This window comes from Xyrauchen texanus, chromosome 2, assembly GCF_025860055.1.
Source record: "Xyrauchen texanus isolate HMW12.3.18 chromosome 2, RBS_HiC_50CHRs, whole genome shotgun sequence".
NCBI lineage: Eukaryota > Metazoa > Chordata > Actinopteri > Cypriniformes > Catostomidae > Xyrauchen > Xyrauchen texanus.
This window is the reverse complement of record NC_068277.1, coordinates 29,528,403-29,546,214: the sequence shown is the minus strand read 5'-3', so window position 1 is coordinate 29,546,214 and position 17,812 is coordinate 29,528,403. Positions and strand designations below refer to the sequence as shown.

The following is a 17,812-nucleotide window of genomic DNA, read 5'->3' as shown; positions in this document are numbered from 1 at the left end:
CACAGCTCGTACAGCGCCCCCCGGGTGGATCACATGAGGATTACTCATCGCAAATGTTTAGTTCAAGTAATTTTCGCACATAACATAAAATAGTAATACTTTATTTACGAGAATTCATGCAGTGGTTTATGCACAATAATGACAAACAACAATACAAAAATAAATACAGTCTGACATAATGTGACATTAAATATTTGATCAAACAGGTCAAATTAAATAATGAAATTAAATTCATATAACTATTTTACAAATGAAAATCAAAAAAAACAAGTGTTTTTTTGTTGTTGTTTTTTTTACTTTACGTTTACACAATCACTGTTGATATTAAAAAACACATTCTAATGAATGAAGGCCCATCTCGCAGGAACAATAAATAATAAACAAATAGATGAATTAAAACAAAACTACAGGATGAAAATGAAGCACAAGTCAAACCAAATCAACTTAGACAATGTATAATTTTCAGTTCAGTAATTTCTTTTACGCAAACAATTATTTGGTAACACTTTACAAAAGGTTCCATTATTTAACATGAACTAACAATGAACAATACTTTTACAGCATGTATTAATCTGGGTTATGTTAATTACAACATATAGTAATACATTTTTAATATCAAAAGGTGTATTTGTTAACATCAGTTAATGTAGGGTGACCATATTTTGATTACCAAAAACCATGACACTCGGCCCGGCAATGAGATACTCAAATTTTACTCAAAGATGCCTTGTTAATTTCAATACATTTAAAGTAGGCTATGCCTCTGTATGGATAGAAAATTGTTATTATCACTGTATCACTTTATAAAAAACAGCCAGGACGGCCAGGACAGGACGTGAAAACAGGACATGTCCTGGTAAAACAGGACGTTTGGTCACTCTAGTTAATGCACTATAAACTAACATGAACTAACAATAAACAATTGTGTTTTTATTAACTAACATTAAGATTAATAAATACTATAAATATATGTGGTACATTGTTAGTTCATGATACCTGATGCATTAACTAATCTTAACAAATGGAACCTTATTGTAAACTGTTACCAAACATTTTCTTAAACAAAATCTTAAAATGTGACATATTGACTAACAATCATATTTTAAAAACAAGTGCTGAAAGAAATATTTCCATGATTTCTAGTTCTTCCTTATTATATGTATTTCAAATTAAACACACATTGTTGTTAATTCTACTTCATATTTTGAAAAGAGAGTTCAACTCATTATAGTGACAATTCAGCTGTGACAGATCTAACTAATTAAAAGCAGCAGTATCAGGGAACTGTAGAGGTAGAAAACGGGACAGGGGTGAACTGCAACTCCCATTGACCTGCCTGCAAGCATATACAAACAGAATAAATAAATAAATAAATATATATATGTGTGTATGTGTATATATATATATATAAATATATATTAACATTTTAACTGTTTTACCCAAGGGGGATCTGAAAAGGGATCAGAATTCGCAAACCTTCCCCATTTCAAAGATTACTCATGCATTTCACTATAAACCATTTTTCTTTTTCCTTCTCCCTTCCTACTTTACAACAGGAATGAAAGTACCTCTGAAATCAACAGGTTTGTCCTCCCAGGGGTTGAGTACCATGGACAGGGCCGTCTTTTGCACTGGAGACAGAGCAGAGCGCTGGGTGTCTGTTACAGCAACGGCCTGCTCATACGTGAAAATTTGAATTTGTGCCTGATTAAAAACAACCTGAGAAGAAAGAATGTGGAAATACCAGGTAAGAAAAATTATAATATTGTGATTCAAAATACTTAAATTTTTTTGCTGTCAAATCATTAACAGTGACTGGAAAATGAAAAAGGATATTCATTCTTTTCATCCCAATAAAACTGTGAACACAGTCAAATAGTTGACAATTTAGCAATGCAGTACCGGTGCATCACACACTTCAGAATATACGTTTATAAAGAGGCTGGGGGAAAGGGTTACTAACTGCAAATTTGCCCGCAGGGATGAGAGAGATGGCCAATGGGGTGAGTCCTTCGATTTGTTCCTTCACCAAAGCAGACATGGACATATCCGGCAGCCCCGCTAAAGAAAAGGGAGAAATGCACAAAAATACAATGCAAATTTTGCAACTGTGTATCAAAAATAGCAAATAAGGCAAATCAAATGCTCTGTATGCCAAAAATACAGAAATATTTCAGCCCAAGATAAAAAAAATTCTCCTATTTTTGCATTGACTATGTTTTAGTATAGGCATATACAGTACCTGCAATTGCTCCTATCTCAATGAAGACCTCTGATCCCCAGGAGCTGACTAGTCCAAATGACAAGCTATTACTGAGCAGTCCTATCATTGCCTGCAACTGCTCCTCAGAGCAGGATAGGCGCAAACGACCCAGCCACAAAACTGCCTTACTGGAATAAGAAAAAGAAAGAAAAAAAATGTCACATTCAGAACAAGAGCAATGCAATATTGTAGACTATTAACGTAACATTTTTGACTTCAGATAAAATAAAATAACCTGAACTCTACTGCATTCAGGGTGCGCATGACAGGTGCCTCAATTCCACACACAATATGTCCCAAAGCCACAATAGTGCTGGAGTCTAACTGGCTAGGAGCCTTTCTGGTTGAGTTCAGCACCGTGGAAAATATTGTTTTCAACTGCAATTGCATACGGAGGACAATAATTTACACTAACATAAATATAAAATGAAGGAAGGAATGAACAACAGGCTTCTTAAAGCTCATTAGTGAATTTAACATAATTAATTGTACTTTCTATTCAAGTGTCTTGCAGGAAACTCACTTTTACACATTGTTCATTAATACTTTTACCTGTCTGCTAGTCCACATGTTGATTGCACCCATAGCTAAAACGGATTGGATTTCAGACAATCTGAGTGAAGCCAACTCTTCAAGTGAGAGCTGAGTGGCAATGCGACCCAACTGAGAGATCACAGAAGGGGTGAAAGAGGAGGGCATTCCGTACACCTACATAGAAAAAAAAGAAGGGGAAAAAACGATTTCCAGAATACTGCACTTATGCAAATTGGATACAACCAAGTTGAAAGTGGTCATTTAAATTTAGGCGCAAATGTGCTGATGATGAACATATGGCACCTCTTTAGTCTTTGTAAGGAGCACTGACAGCTGGAATGCACTGAAAAAGGGATCCTGGCCAATGAGCTCCAAGCACCTCCGGAAAAGAGCTGGTGACATGTTTCTAAGGCTGTCAATACTCCAGGCAGCAGGTTGTGTCACATACAAGCTCTCACAAGTGGGCATCAGTCCAGTAACTAAGACATAGAGATGGAGAGAGAGCAAAGTGTATGTGTAGAAACAAATAAAAAAGTGATTATTACAGTACAGGATAAAATTATTTTAACAGAGAGGCCAAGGCAGACAATTGTACTTACAAGTGGTGCGTCCCACTCTGAGGAAACCAAGGAAGAACTGAAGCACAAACTGCTGCTTGTTGAACAATTCTGAGGGCTTCTGCCCACAAAGAGAGCCAAGCTCTCCTCTCTCCCACTTCTGCTGACTGAGGAACAGTCTCTCAATGCGCTCTAAGCTCATCAAACCCTGAGGACACACACATATACATACAGACAGGTCAAAACACAGGCAGAGTGATAGAAGAAAAACTTCTCTGTGTAATTATGTCCCTTTCTGTTGTATGATGAATGTTCAGAAAGCGAATCACTGAGTACATCCTGACCAATCAGTCATTAAGTACAGTACATGCATTCAGAGGATATGCTGACACAGCTAAAGACACAGAGCAGAAATATTTGTTCACATACTGCAGGGATCAGCTGAATAGACTCCGTTGGGAGAAAAAATAAGAAACGGTCCACTTGGTTCAGTGTCTTTGATGTCCAGTCTCGTACAGGGCTATGAAGAATAAAAAGAGACATTCATAGTTGGCTTTTTAAGTCATGAGCCATGTAAAAACAAATTGGACACAATTATAATACTTGGGAAAATTATGTCCTTACCCAAATATTTTTGGCTCCTGTAACATGGCTGCCACGAGGTCTCTTTTATTGGCATTGTAACAGAATCCTCGTAGGAACTCCAGATCATCAACAAAGAAGCTCCTATCCAATTGCAAAAATATCTCATCCACCACAAATGTTGCCATGACACCTAATGAACGAAACTCCTCTTCAGTGTACAGGCCAGTGTACATATTCTGTAAAAAAAAAAAAAAAAACAATTTAAAAAGAGAGAGAGAAAAATAGTCCCTTGCTACAAATTCACTAATTATTGTTAAAGCTCTTATAAATGTGAGTCAATATCTTTAACTTTAAAACAAATATGGACATAGAATAATGACACTTGTTTTTACCCTGTTGAGATCATCACCTTGTATGATCCCTAAGTAAAGTAAGTACATAACTTCTAGGCAGCAGAATGAGTGTCTTTACCAGCCTTTGAACCACCTTGTCTACCAGGACAGCTTGTTTGGTGCTAGGAAGCTGCAGGAAGTAATGTGGATCCTGCACTATCATGTTCCTCAGAGACTCCATTTTATCAGGAGGAAATTTCTTAATGGTGCTCATCCTTCAGACAATGACATTATAGTTAACAAAGATGTGAAGACATAATTATACTGTTTTCATGCAGACTCGATTTTCATTGAGTAGAAATTTGACTTACGGAAGTGACAGGGCAACCTGAGGCCCCAAATCCCTAAGTAACTCTAAGAGGAAGTCAAACTTATAGAGTTCCTCAACTATGCACTTTTTCTGTAAAAAAGAAAAAGAAAAAAGTTACGAAATGAAACTTCTGTAAATTAAGTTTAATCCAAAGTAATCCATAAAACTCCAGTGGTTTAATCCATATCTTCAGAAGCGATATGATAAGTGTGGGTGAGTGGAGGAATTGCCGCCGACCGTGAGGGGAGCAGTTACCGCTGCCAGGGACGGGGGAGACCCCTACCATCCACCAAACACGCGGCGGGGTGTTCCGTCCGCCAGGGGCCGATGACTGCCTCTGATCTGTCTGGGGAGGCGCGGCTGTCGTACATTAGAGGGTGGAGGAGTGTTCCGTCCGCCAGGGGCCGATGACTGCCTCTGATCCGTCTGGGGAGGTGCGGCTGTCGTACATTAGAGGGTGGAGGAGTGGCCGAGGACCAAGCTACGGCATATCGGAGAATCTGCGTGTAAGTGTTTTTTTTTCTCTCCTTTCTCTCTCCCACTGCCACTCCGTGTTGGCCTTTTCCTCTCTTTTTTTTTTATTTGGCACTATCGCATGTGTAGGTGTGTAGGTGCCACATTTGTTTTTGTTGTTTCCCTCCCCTTGTCCCCTCCCTCAACCAGGTAGACAGGGATGACCTGCTAGCAGATAGGGTGTTAGGCAAGCCCCTCCCCAGGGAAAGGGGGGGGTGGGGTGTACGTCATGCCGGGGGCTCCCCGGCCCGAGAGAACGAGGGAGAAATGTGACAGGGCGGAGGGCGGGGCCGGGTCGTGATGCTACACACCCAGCCCCTAATCAGGCTAATCAAGCCTCAGAGAGGGATAAAGGCCATCTGGAGACTGCAGTGGGACAGAGAGAGAGATTTACGGGCAGCTGTCCGACACCTTTGTGTGTTTGTCTTGTTTAGTTTTTCATTAAATGACTATGTATATCGTCAAGCCGGTTCTCACCTCCTCCTTTCCATTAATCTCTTTACACGTCACTTTCACATTCTGTAGATTTATAGTTAAAAAAAGGACTTAAAAATGTATCGGTTCCTACCTAACATATCTCTTCTGAAGACATGGTTTAAGCTACTGGAGTGTGGATTACTTTTTTGTGGCCTTTGTGATATTTGGAGCTTCAAATGTCTGATCACCATTCACAGGCATTGTATGGACCTACAGAGCTGAGATATTCTTCTAAACATTTTTGCTTGTGTTCAGCGAAAGAAAATCATTCCATCTGGGATGGCATGAGGGTGACAAAATGATTAGAGTATTTAAATTTTTACGCGATCTATGCCTTCAATAATGACAAATTTTAGTAAACAATAGACAATTTTGAGCTGTGTGATGATTAAGGAAGACAATCTATGATATTTACAGTGCATCTGAAAAGTATTCATGTATTTCCACATTTTGTTATTTTTAATTATTTTAATACATTTTAGACGCTTTATTCCAAAATTGATTAAATTATTTTCCTCAATTCTAAAACAATACCCCATAATGACAACATGAAAGAAGTTTGTTTGAAATCTTCGGCAAATTTATAAAAAAAAAAACATAAGTATTCACAGAATTTGCTCAATACTTTGTTGAAGCACCTTTGGCACCAATTACAGCCTCAAGTCTTTTTGTGTACAATGCTACAAGCTTGGCACACCTATTTTTGGGCAGTTTCTCACATTCTTCTTTGCAGGACCTCTCAAGCTCCATCAGGGTGTATGGGGAGCGTCGGTGCACAGCCATTTTCAGATCTCTCCAGAGATGTTCAATCGGGTTCAAGTCAGGGCTCTGGCTGGGCCACTCAAGGGCATTCACAGAGTTGTCCCGTAGCCACTCCTTTGTTATCTTGGCTGTGTGCTTAGGGTCGTTGTCCTGTTGGAAGATGAACCTTCGCCCCAGTTTGAGGTCCAGAGCGCTCTGGAGCAGGTTTTCATCAAGGATGTCATCTTTCCCTCGATCCTGACTAGTCTCCCAGTTCCTGCCGCTGAAAAACATCCCCACAGCATGATGCTGCCACCACCATGCTTCATTGTAGGGATGGTATTGGCCAGGTGATGAGCGGTGCCTGGTTTCCTCCAGACATGACGCTTGCTATTCAGGCCAATCTTTGTTTCATCAGACCAGAGAATTCTGTTTCTCATGGTCTGAGAGTCCTTCAGGTGCCTTTTGGCAAACTCCAGGTGTGCTGTCATGTACCTTTTACTGAGGAGTGGCTTCCATCTGGCCACTCTACCATAGAGGCCTGATTGGTGGAGTGCTGCAGAGATGGTTGTTCTTCTGGAAGTTTCTTCACCCTCCACAGAGAAACGCTGGAGCTCTGTCAGAGTGACCATCGGGTTCTTGGTCACCTCCCTGACTAAGGCCCTTCTCCCCCGATTGCTCAGTTTGGCTGGGCGGCCAGCTCTAGGAAGAGTCCTGGTGGTTCCAAACTCCTTCCATTTACGGATGATGGAGGCCACTGTTCTCATTTGGACCTTTAATGCTGCCGAAAGATTTCTGTACCCTTCCCCTGATCTGTGCCTCAATACAATCCTGTCTCAGAGGTCTACAGACAATTCCTTGGACTTCATGGCTTGGTTTGTGCTCTGACATGCACTGTTAACTGTGGGACCTTATATAGACAGGGGTGTGCCTTTCTAAATCATGTCCAATCAACTAAATTTACCACAGGTGGACTCCAATCAAGTTGTAGAAACATCTCAAGGATGATCAGTTTTTGATTTTTAATAAATTTGCAAAGATTTCAAACAAACTTCTTTCACGTTGTCATTATGGGGTATTGTTTGCAGAATTGTGAGGAAAATAATGAATTTAATAAATTTAGGAATAAGGCTGTAACATAAAGAAATTTGGAAAAAGTGAAGCACTGTGAATATTTTCCAGATGCACTGTAGTTCTTAAATTTGGGCATTTGAATTTAGGTCTTCAGTTAAATACCAATGAGGTGTGGATTGGAACAGGCTGCTTCCTTAGAAACTGCAGAATGTCACGCAGAGGCAATAGAGAAGCCATGTTTTGAAACATTTTTTTAAGGGCTGTGCAGCTTATTCCCAGAGCCACTGTCCCCAGAGATCTGAAATGTCAGAGACAGAAGAAAACAAACAAACAAACAAACAGAAAAAATTAACACACAGTGCTTCTGAGCAGTGTCATTTGCTATGGTCAAGGAAAGTGTCTAATATGGCTGTCAGCTCACTTTCAAATTCGAAAAACATAAAAATTCAAAGAAGGCAAAACTTACATGAATTCCTTTTCCGAGAGACTTGGCATGGAGTCTGTGGCCTTTTTAAAAAGGACTTTAGCCTGTTGAATAAAAAGAGAACATCATAATGCTCTATGTTATCCTGAAGCTTATGTTTCATGAAAGGAGATTTACAAAACACTTTCATTGTACTGGAAAAATGGACTGACAACTAGTTTTCAACTAGTTAACATGGCATGCCATTAGGAGATACAGTGTCTTGTGTGCTAAATCAAAGGTTACACAACAAATAAGCCTATGCATCATAATCAATCATTTAACAAGTAGTAATTAGACACTCTAATATTGTACAGATCTCTGAGGTAATGAGGAATGCCATGATGAATTACCCTTGCCCATATATACAATCAGACCAACTGTCCACTAGTTCACTCTATGAAAAATATATTTTGCTCAAATTATGGTTGATGAACTGAAAGTGTTTGATTAGGTAAAAGAATATACCTGCTGTGTGTTCCAGAGGCGAGTGTAAACAGCTGAGTCACTGTCCAGCAGTAAAGGTACTCTGGGGATCACACTGAGGAGAGGAGCGCTGGAGAGTAATGGCTCAACTTTCTCCAGCCACAGCGGCAAGGAAGTGGAACCCTGAAAACATGGAAGATTCACATGCTGTTCACATGTGAGTGCTGACAAATCTGTAACCGGAAGCTATTTATAGTCAGGGTTAATCTAAATGAAAACATAGATGGTAAGGGAACACATAGGGCATCAATAATTAAACACAAGCATTCTGACACATTCTGATGTAAATTTCAGCATTAAATTAAAAGTGCTAATTTACATAAAAATGGTTTTACATACAATTTACACACAATTTGCTCTGCTCAAATTTGAATTAGGAGTGATGATTGATTGATAGAGAAACAGATAGACATAAGACAGAAAGACAGAAAGAAAGAAAGAAAGAAAGAAAGAAAGAAAGAAAGAAAGAAAGAAAGAAAGAAAGAAAGAAATAAAGTGACCAGGCACTCTTTAGCATTCCAGCGGTCTTTTACTTTTAAATGAGTACCAGCATTTTTTACTCACCTCTCACCATTAAAACACTGCATGAAACATGGATCTAAGTGCATGTGTTTCTATTTAGGTACGTACTGTATTGTGTGCGATTATATGTATGCTTAGTCTTGTGTTTGTGGCTGAAGCTCTTATTTGTGTACTAACTTTCAGCTAGTTTCCCTTAACACATATGAGTTATCTCTGTTAAGAAGCCTGAACAAAAGATCTGTTAGAGTGACTTTTTTTTTACAAAGAGTTTGGTGATGATGGTGTTGGCCTGTGGGGGAGTGAGCCCAGGTGTCTGAAGGCTGATTTCAGGTAAAGCCTCCAGCAGAACGTCAGATGGCAAAGTCCACAGTGTCTCCACCTTTACTCCACTCACAAGAGACCCGAGCATAGACAAATGCACAGATCCAGGCAGAGCTAGCTGAAGAGCAAAAACATAATATTTATAATATTTTTAAGACACAATTTTCAGTTTTATTGAATGTAACAACCAACATAAATAATAAAAGTCCATTGTTCCATCGTCAGTCTTTATTTGAAATGAGATATTTTTAAGTTATCTCTTTAACAGCATGCATGTGATAGAGGCTATGTATGACATGTGCTCGCCAGCTCACTAGAGACACACTTTCAGTTGGCTCCACCTGTAATCATTCTGTCTTAGCTACATTTCAATGTTCTCTTTAAACCCAAGAAACAAAACACAAAAGGTAGCTTGATATGCCAGGTGTAAACCTAAACTGCCACGAATGGCCAAATCACATGAATCATGTGAGTAAATGTTATTTGCACTTTCCAATAGGCAAAGAAAACAGAGAGAAATTGACTGGTGTGTGTGTGTGTGTGTGTGTGTGTGTGTGTGTGTGTGTGTGTGTGTGTGTGTGTGTGTGTGTGTGTGTGTGTGTGTGTGTGTGTGTGTGTGTGTGTGTGTGTGTGTGGGTGGGTGTGTGTGTAGGCTAACACAGTTGTCCTTGAAACACCCCAGAGTTGATAATGCTGGGTTGTGGGCCAGCTGGCTGGGAAAAGTGCTGACATCTCAAATGCAGACACACACACACATACACACAAAGGCAAGGAATTGGCCATCCTCTCAAAGATTTAATAAAAAACAGCAGCGCTAGCACAGCCCTCACCGTTTTCTCCTTCTTCATAGCAAAGACATACTTACACTTAAATTGGCTGAGATCTTGTCAATGATAACACATGCCTTGATGAAAAAACAAAACAATACATATATCAATAGTAAGTGAATAAGGCACTGCATCATAAGACAATTAACATTTTCATGAAGAACAAATATTTTAATTGATAACGCCTCTGGTGTTAAATCATTGGGATGTTAGGTATCCATTGTATTTCATTAATACAAATTTCCTGACTTTAATCAGGACATTCCCTTCTTTAACTAAAACTGGCAGTAAAGACTCTCTTGGGACATCTGAAGCTATGGGTTTCTGTTATTCCATTGTGCTCCATTCTCTGCCTTCCTTGTGTTTTCACTGCACTTTGGGATGGACATGCAGAATTCAGGCTTGAGCAGGGACACAGTCCCCTATTATATCAGATACCCTATCTCCTCTGACTGCTGTCTTTCATCTGTTGTAAAGCCCTCAAGACGGAACCCACACTGCCTGCTTATGACCTTTGACCTCTACTCAAATTCAGCAACCACTGGGGTAAACAATACCTAATACTTCAGATATACTTTGCATTATCTAAATATGCCTTTAATTAAAGGTATTGATTTTACTCATTCAAAGCATTAATCCTTTAACTGTTTATCATTTTAATTCAAATTCCTAAATTAAAAGAGAAAAGAATAATTTTCTTAGTCAATACTTTTGTCTTGTCTTTCAGTAAAAAATTAAACATCCTTTTAAAAAGATACATTTACATGACAAGTAAAAATTGTATGAGATATTTTGAATTATTCATTTAATGAACAAAGAATGTGAATCGCCAAAAACAAAAGAAGAATGTGAATGTGAAATTGGAGACTGATGGTTAAAAATGACTTATATATTGATCTGTTTCTCACCCACACTTATTATATTGCTTCTGAAGACATAGACATTACTTTTATGCTGCCTTTATGTGCTTTTTGAGCTTCAAAATGTTGGTACCCATTCACCAATCCAGCACCTACAGAGCTGGAAAATTATTCTAAAAATCTTTGTTTGTGTTTAGTAAAAGAGAGAAAGTCATACACATCTGAGATGCCATGAGGGTGAGCAAATTAGAGAATTTTCATTTTTGGGTGAACTATTTCTTTAAAAGCATACATCTATATACTGTATATTATATGAAAACAAGTCTTATTATCTTTAACAACGCACACCTGGTCCCCAATCAGCCTGATGGGGGCACGCCAGGGATAAATGTGGCCAGTGCCGACAGTTCGAGAGAGAGAGAGAATTACAGGCAGCTGCTCTGTGTGTTTATGTTTGTGTGTTTTTCATTCAGTTTATTATTAAAACTATTATTTATATTGTCAAGCCGGTTCTCGCCTCCTCCTTTCCTTTAACCCGCTTTACAAAGTGGTTTTACATATTCAGGTGGTGTGTACTATACCTGTGCTGGGGTAAAAGCCACAAGTGCCAAGGTGCTCAGGGCAGGCATGAGCTGGGCTGAGGTGAGCTGCTGCAGGAAGCTGGATCCCAGCAGAGGCAGGAAAGGGGCAAGCTGAGAGACTCTCTGAGGGGTGAGGCTGGAGGGATACTGCAGCTCAGATGCATTCAAGACCAAGGATATCTGGACATAAACAATACAATTTATCAAAAACACTCCACCACCTGAGGTTAGTTTATGTGTACCACTACAACGAGGAAGTTGTTTTGAGGAATCAGTAATATAAGGCAATAATTAAACAAGAGTAATCAGTATTTACCAGTTCATACAACTGATGGAATAAGTAATTGTGGCATAACTATTGTCACTCACCATATTACTAGGGACACTGACTCCCTGGATGACACATGTCCTAATGTTTTCCTGGATCACTGAGAAGGCTTCTGTTCCAGCATATGCCATCAGCTGGCTGAGGTTAGCCAGACAAGACAGATTACCTAACCTGCGTGATGTGAGACCAAACAAATGTCTTCAAGTTTATCTATTTACATTTCCAACTTTTGCCCCACAACTAAAAATAGTGTATATATCCTTTTCTTTTTAATGAAGTATGATGTATGCATTTAACAAACCTTCTGAACTGGTCAGTAGTAAGATTACTGAAGGCTCCAATGAGACTCTGAGCAATGAACTGCTGCTTGAGCGGACCCAAAGCATTATTTATTAAGACATCCATACCATCCAGTATCTAAGAGAACAAGACACAGGGTCATGAGGAGAAGAGTATTTTATGACTAATTATGCTCATTTTAGACTATACATTTAGTAAAAATGACCTATTTAAATGTTTTTATACCATTTTGTATAATAAAAAAAAACTATTTTGTGTAAAAGGGATAGTTCACCAAAAATTTAATTTCATAATTTAATTTATTTTCTTACATTCTGGGTGAACAGTTCCTTAAGGAAATGTCCTTTGTGTGTATGGACAGCAGTGAAGACCTTCTCATTATTGTAAGCCCCATAATCTTCTTCATTGTCCACTACACACCCATTTCTAATTCATGTGTCTCTGTGTTTATTTATTTAAAACAGACTACGAGGGCATGTCTATTACAATGATCCAGAGCCCAGCATCAACATTTTCCCCACTTGAGCTGTCTGAGGGTTAACCGAAGCCAAATGAGCTCAGGTATCTTAAGGAGGTGTTGCGGATGTTACCTGAGCAGGTGACAGGTACTGGAAGCTCTGGAAGGGCAGATATGTGATCAGGTTACCAGTGTCTCTGATGAAGGATAAGCCGCTGGCTGTAATTTTTGGCAAGCTCATGGACAGACTGAACCACTGACCAAATGCTTGCTGCTGCACCAGGGAAAGGTTTTTGATGCTGAGGTTAATGATGCTTAACCTGGAGAATAAGCTGTTTTTTAAGAATTTGAAATGTGTAAAACCTTATGTTCTTGTGGTTAGAAAGAAAATAATTAAATATGTCTGATCTTTTATATCACTCATGATCTTCTCAGGCTTTTCATAATGTTTGCCATTCAAATCAGCCATAGAATTCACTATAATCAACAGATGGTGCTTTAAAGCTATTTAAACAGGTTCAACAATATGTGTTCCACTTACGCATTGATATCGCTCTGTAGTGGAGGCATGGACATGATGTCTGAAGGTGTAGCCAGGGCCAACATAAGGCCCATGTCAGGGAACAATCTACTATCCCTGGGCAGGTGTGTTTGGAAGAGCACAGACACCATGGTATGCAGGTACTCATCTGACAGCTTCCAAAACAGGAAAGATGGTAAATTACATGAATGCACACCTGTTCCAAGACAAAAGGCCAAGCTTTTGCAGTTCACAGTTAGTTCAGAGGCTAGATACTTTGTACCCTCTGAATCTTAATATGCCAATGTGTGTGGCTGCTGGTGAGCATGGTTTACCTGCAAGGTGGCATGGTTCCTATTGTAATACTGCAGAATCTCCCTTACGACTGTGATGTCAGCTGCACTGAGCACTGACCTCAGATTGGACAAAGGAATGCGAAAATACTCCTGTAAAGCAATAATCAGAACTCTAATGCAAAAGCCTGCATAGAAAACTGTAGATACTTTTAAACTGAATTCAGCAAATGAAACAGGAGATTGGTTCTGAATGGTAATACAGGCTGACATTTCTAGAAATTAAATATGAATCTGGCTCAAAACACTTTCAAATGCTATTTTTTATTATTATTGTAAAGCCAGATAATTCCAGAAACATGCAAATAAATTTTTCCAACAAACCTTGATAAGAAAAAAGCTACTGGCCACATCTCTTCCTGTTTGCATCAGACTGGTCAGAACTTTCTGAAATACCCACATGCAAAGTTTCAACTGAATTAAAGTGTCATTCTTATATTGTCAAGAAAATGACAAGGACAACAATGATATTAGAACATTGATGATAAAAACAACAATATTTGTATCAGTACCAATTTAGAGACACAATCAGATGACTCAAGAGTTACTAGTACTTGCTAAGGAAGAGATTTAGATAATCCAATGTCAGGCCTAACACATTATACCTTACGTTGATGAGCTAGAGCATGGGTCAGTTACAAAATTGTAGTGAACCTGGTAATGGATATGCTTAATTAATAACCAGAAGACCTTCCAGAACTAGTTCATAGTGCATTTTGTTTAACATTGAGGATTGAGGTTTGAGAGACACTGATCTAATGAATGCAATTATTTGCCTTGTTCTTAATACTAACATTAGTAGTGATAGAATAATAATGTCTACCCCAAAGCACTGCAGGAGCACATGCTTGTTGCCAAAGTTGGTCTCATTCTCCATATAGACAACCATTGACTCAAGTACACTAAGCCGGATATTTTCTGTGACCCCCACAGTTGTTATCTTGCTTTCTTCTAGACCCAACAGCAGGACAACCAACAAGCTGGTGGCTTTCTTGACAACCAATGGCACCTTTGTAGTCATGAGATTCTCCAAGCGTGGTTGGAGAATCTCTATCCCACATCGCAACAGCATCCGAAGGCCCTGGATCTGACTGGCTCCTGGTTGACAGACAGAGCTGAAGTCAACACTGCAGGTCCAGTTTAGCTTCTTGATTAACTCCCTAGCTAGGCACAGCTGGGGTTGTGTAGAGTTGCTCCCACCGACACTGGGGATAATGGGACCTGTGTAAGTAGTACAGAGAGTTCCAACCCAGAGGCTGGATGTCTCTTGAGTGATGTGGGTTAGTATAGAAGAGTCATTACAGATGGAGGAGATGAAGTTGGCATGGTCATAGTCCCAGCAAAGTGCGAGGATTGCAGCGTCCGGAAGCACCAAGGCCCAACTGGAGTACTGGCACTGCTCAGCTGGTCGGAAACCCATCAGGTTTCCCCCATTCCCTGCCCCGGAACCAGTTATTTTTGGGCCAGAACCAGTTAGGTTTGAGCAGTGCTCCAATAACCAGGTGTTGTCTAAATTGGCCAGCAAATTCTGGAGAACCGTGACATTGGCACATACATTGTGAGTGAAGTTCTTAGTGTCAAGATCAGCACAGAGAGCAAGGTCGGTCATGTCAACAATAGTAGGCTGGCTCCAGTCTGAATAGACACAAACCTGTGCCAACATGTTCACAGTGTCATTATCAGAGCACTCTCGAAACAGCCATTGGTTGTCAGGATGAAGAGTCAAGTTCTGGTACAAGAGCGTGTTGCAGCAGACATTCTCACGGAAGCCTGTCTGGTCATACTGCCAACACAGAACAACCACTGAAGGATCCACAGATATTTCAGTCCATTTTTTATAGTCACACCAGAAATCAGTGGTCAGTTGTGGTGGGCTCGTAGGGGGATTGCTGATAGAGAAAGTGCAATATTGTGCTACCCAAGCATTTGTACTGTTAAGTGCAATTGCAGCGATGAATGTGTGATTTGTACACACCTCGTTAATAAATCGAAGCTCATCATTTTGAATGCACAGAGAGATCTGTTCTGTGGTGACTGCTCGTACATTCTTCCATTCAGAGTATTTGCAAGACTGAGCCACAAGGGTGTTTATTTCTACTTGTAATGGAGGTTCAGTACAGTTGGGCTTCAACCAGTTGTTTTCTTCTTTGGAGAACACAATCATAAAGAAGTCCAGGCTGTCACACAAAAGCTTTTCCAATCTCTCCATGTCATTATTCCAACAGAATGTCACTATTGATGGATCGATTGTTTCAAAAGTCCAAATGTTATATAAGCAATATTGCTTCACTATGTATGTGTCCGATGAGTTCACACAGTATTCCCACACCCAAGCATTATTGGGATTGTTGACCAGCACTTGCATCACATCGTTATTGTCACACACAGCGAGGATGAAGGCCTCATGATCATTTTCACTGCACATTGTAACCAGAGCTGGGTCTGCGCCATCCATGTCAGTCCAGTTCTGGTAGTCACAGAGAAGTTCGCTGAGGTTGAGGTTGGACCGTGCAATACGCTGACTTGATTGTGTGCTGACAGGTTCATTGCAGGGCTCCATGAGAGGTAAGAAGATGTTCTGCATCATGTGACATGTGTTCCTCCATGCCTGTGTCACCTCAGTCTGGGAGAGCGTACTGAGCGCTCGGCACATCTGATAAAGGAAATAAGATTCCTGAGAGCTTGTTGCTAAAATTACTGCACAAAGTGTTTCATTGAATTGGTTCACATTTTGAAGTTCGCAAGTCAGAATGAAAGTAGGGATCTCCAATGAGGATGTGCCAGTATGACTGAACTGCACACTGCTTGTGGTTTGGCATTCTGAACCTGGGTAACTGCAGGGAATAGATGCAGGAGCCAAAAACATATCCAGAAGTGACTGTCCAAAGGACCAGCTCACATTATGATTCATGCCCCTGAATAAAAAAAAAAAAAAGAAGAATTAGAAATTAGCCTTCATTTTATAATTAAAAAACATTATATCATCTGCTTTAAAATGAAACAACTGTACTTGTTGTACAGCATATTGATGATTTTATATATATATATATATATATATATATATATATATATATACATATATATATTATATTTTGTATTTTATTTTTTACTATGGAACTGTTGTATCCAAATGTATTACAATGAAATGGGATTCCAAGGACATACCACATGATAAGCTGCTTTAGGTCACCTGTGTACAAAGACAGATGGAGACAGGGAGAATAATTTATTACTAAGAAAAATTATTCCAAGCATACACCCAATCAGCAATGAAGAACTGAATTGAACTTAAATGTATGACACACCTTGCGGACAACTGTCACTCTGGTCTAGGGAGGGAATTTCAATGCCAAACTGTAATATGAGTTCTAGAAAATCCACTGGAGTTTGAAGCACACTCAGCATGACATCAGACATGAATGACATCACAGGAGGAATCAAAATCTCCATAAATCTATTCCATAAGGCAACAGTGTTGTCTGATAGTAGATAAAGTGGGAGTTCTGAAGACAAAGCATTCATTATCATCTCCTGAAAAGAGTTTAACTGAGTTAGGGTGGAGTTCACCATTCGCAGATTGGATGTTGATGTGCAGGCTTGAGCTTTAACAGAGGAGATCAGAGACAGTATCTGTCCATTTAATGCAGACAAAACCGGACTGGTTAAATCAGCTTGCCATCCACAGTACTGTCTGTCTGCCAAAACACAAACTAAAGCCTGAGGGAGCGTTTCAATGAAACTGTCAACCAGCATTGGCTGGTATATAGAGAATAAACTTTGGAATACTTTGAAATAGGTATCTAAGTTAGTATTGTCAACTGCAATTCTCTCATTGGGTCGTGCCATTCTGTTCATGCTCGGATGAAGGTTTGATTGGGCCTTTTCGCCCTTTTCTTCTCTTGTTCTAATGTTTTCTATCAATACTTTCATGTTCATCTCAAATTCGTCTTCACTCTTGGAGCTCATCTTCCTCTGTCTGATGATAGTCTTGGGAGATGCAGGATTTCTGGTGTCACAACATACAATCTCTTTGAACGAGGGGGAAAACATTAATTAGTGTTCATCTTAATGTGCAATTATGAAAAAACAATGTGACACAAATGGACTCTGTATTATTAATATGTAGGTTAATTAATTTACGGAGAGAGAGTGCTGAAATAAGTTTATTGCTATTTTAATTAATTATATTATAAAAACATAGCTACTGTACTTTCACTTGTTCCAATTGTTTTTAGTTCAGTATAAATATACAAAATAATAGGGTACAACAGGGCAAAAGCCACACCTTAAGGAATTTTTTTTTTATTATTCGGGTCACAAAGTGTAGCCTATCAAGATTGGAATTTTT

The 17,812-nt window shown here is 39.3% G+C and overlaps 1 protein-coding gene across 1 annotated transcript; it reads right to left on the bottom strand.

The window, feature by feature from the left end:
* Positions 1-209: 209 nt before the first annotated feature.
* On the bottom strand, positions 210-16,914 carry strc1 (stereocilin 1). Its single transcript, XM_052142884.1, has 27 exons — positions 16,770-16,914; positions 16,630-16,654; positions 14,288-16,379; positions 13,789-13,851; positions 13,447-13,557; positions 13,133-13,287; positions 12,725-12,911; positions 12,136-12,251; positions 11,876-12,005; positions 11,507-11,686; positions 10,104-10,142; positions 9,180-9,356; positions 8,378-8,518; positions 7,913-7,974; positions 7,609-7,744; positions 4,643-4,731; positions 4,411-4,546; positions 3,979-4,175; positions 3,784-3,874; positions 3,397-3,562; positions 3,101-3,276; positions 2,816-2,971; positions 2,499-2,641; positions 2,243-2,391; positions 1,964-2,061; positions 1,569-1,719; positions 210-1,336 (listed from the first exon to the last, which is right to left on the bottom strand). The coding sequence occupies exons 1-27, from the start codon at positions 16,912-16,914 to the stop codon at positions 1,254-1,256; spliced, it is 5,394 nt and encodes a 1,797-aa protein (XP_051998844.1). The 3' UTR covers positions 210-1,253.
* Between the last annotated feature and the right edge of the window lie 898 nt (positions 16,915-17,812).

What these genes read in the sequence shown, in the direction of transcription:
- strc1 (XM_052142884.1), bottom strand. Translation starts at nt 16,914, where the DNA reads ATGGAGATTTTGATTCCTCCTGTGATGTCATTCATGTCTGATGTCATG. An exon ending in TCAGTGTCCCTAGTAATATG is followed by an intron (nt 11,687 to 11,875) that starts GTGAGTGACAAT and finishes GTTTATGTCCAG; the next exon opens with ATATCCTTGGTCTTGAATGC. An exon ending in CTGAATGCAGTAGAGTTCAG is followed by an intron (nt 2,392 to 2,498) that starts GTTATTTTATTT and finishes TTCTTATTCCAG; the next exon opens with TAAGGCAGTTTTGTGGCTGG.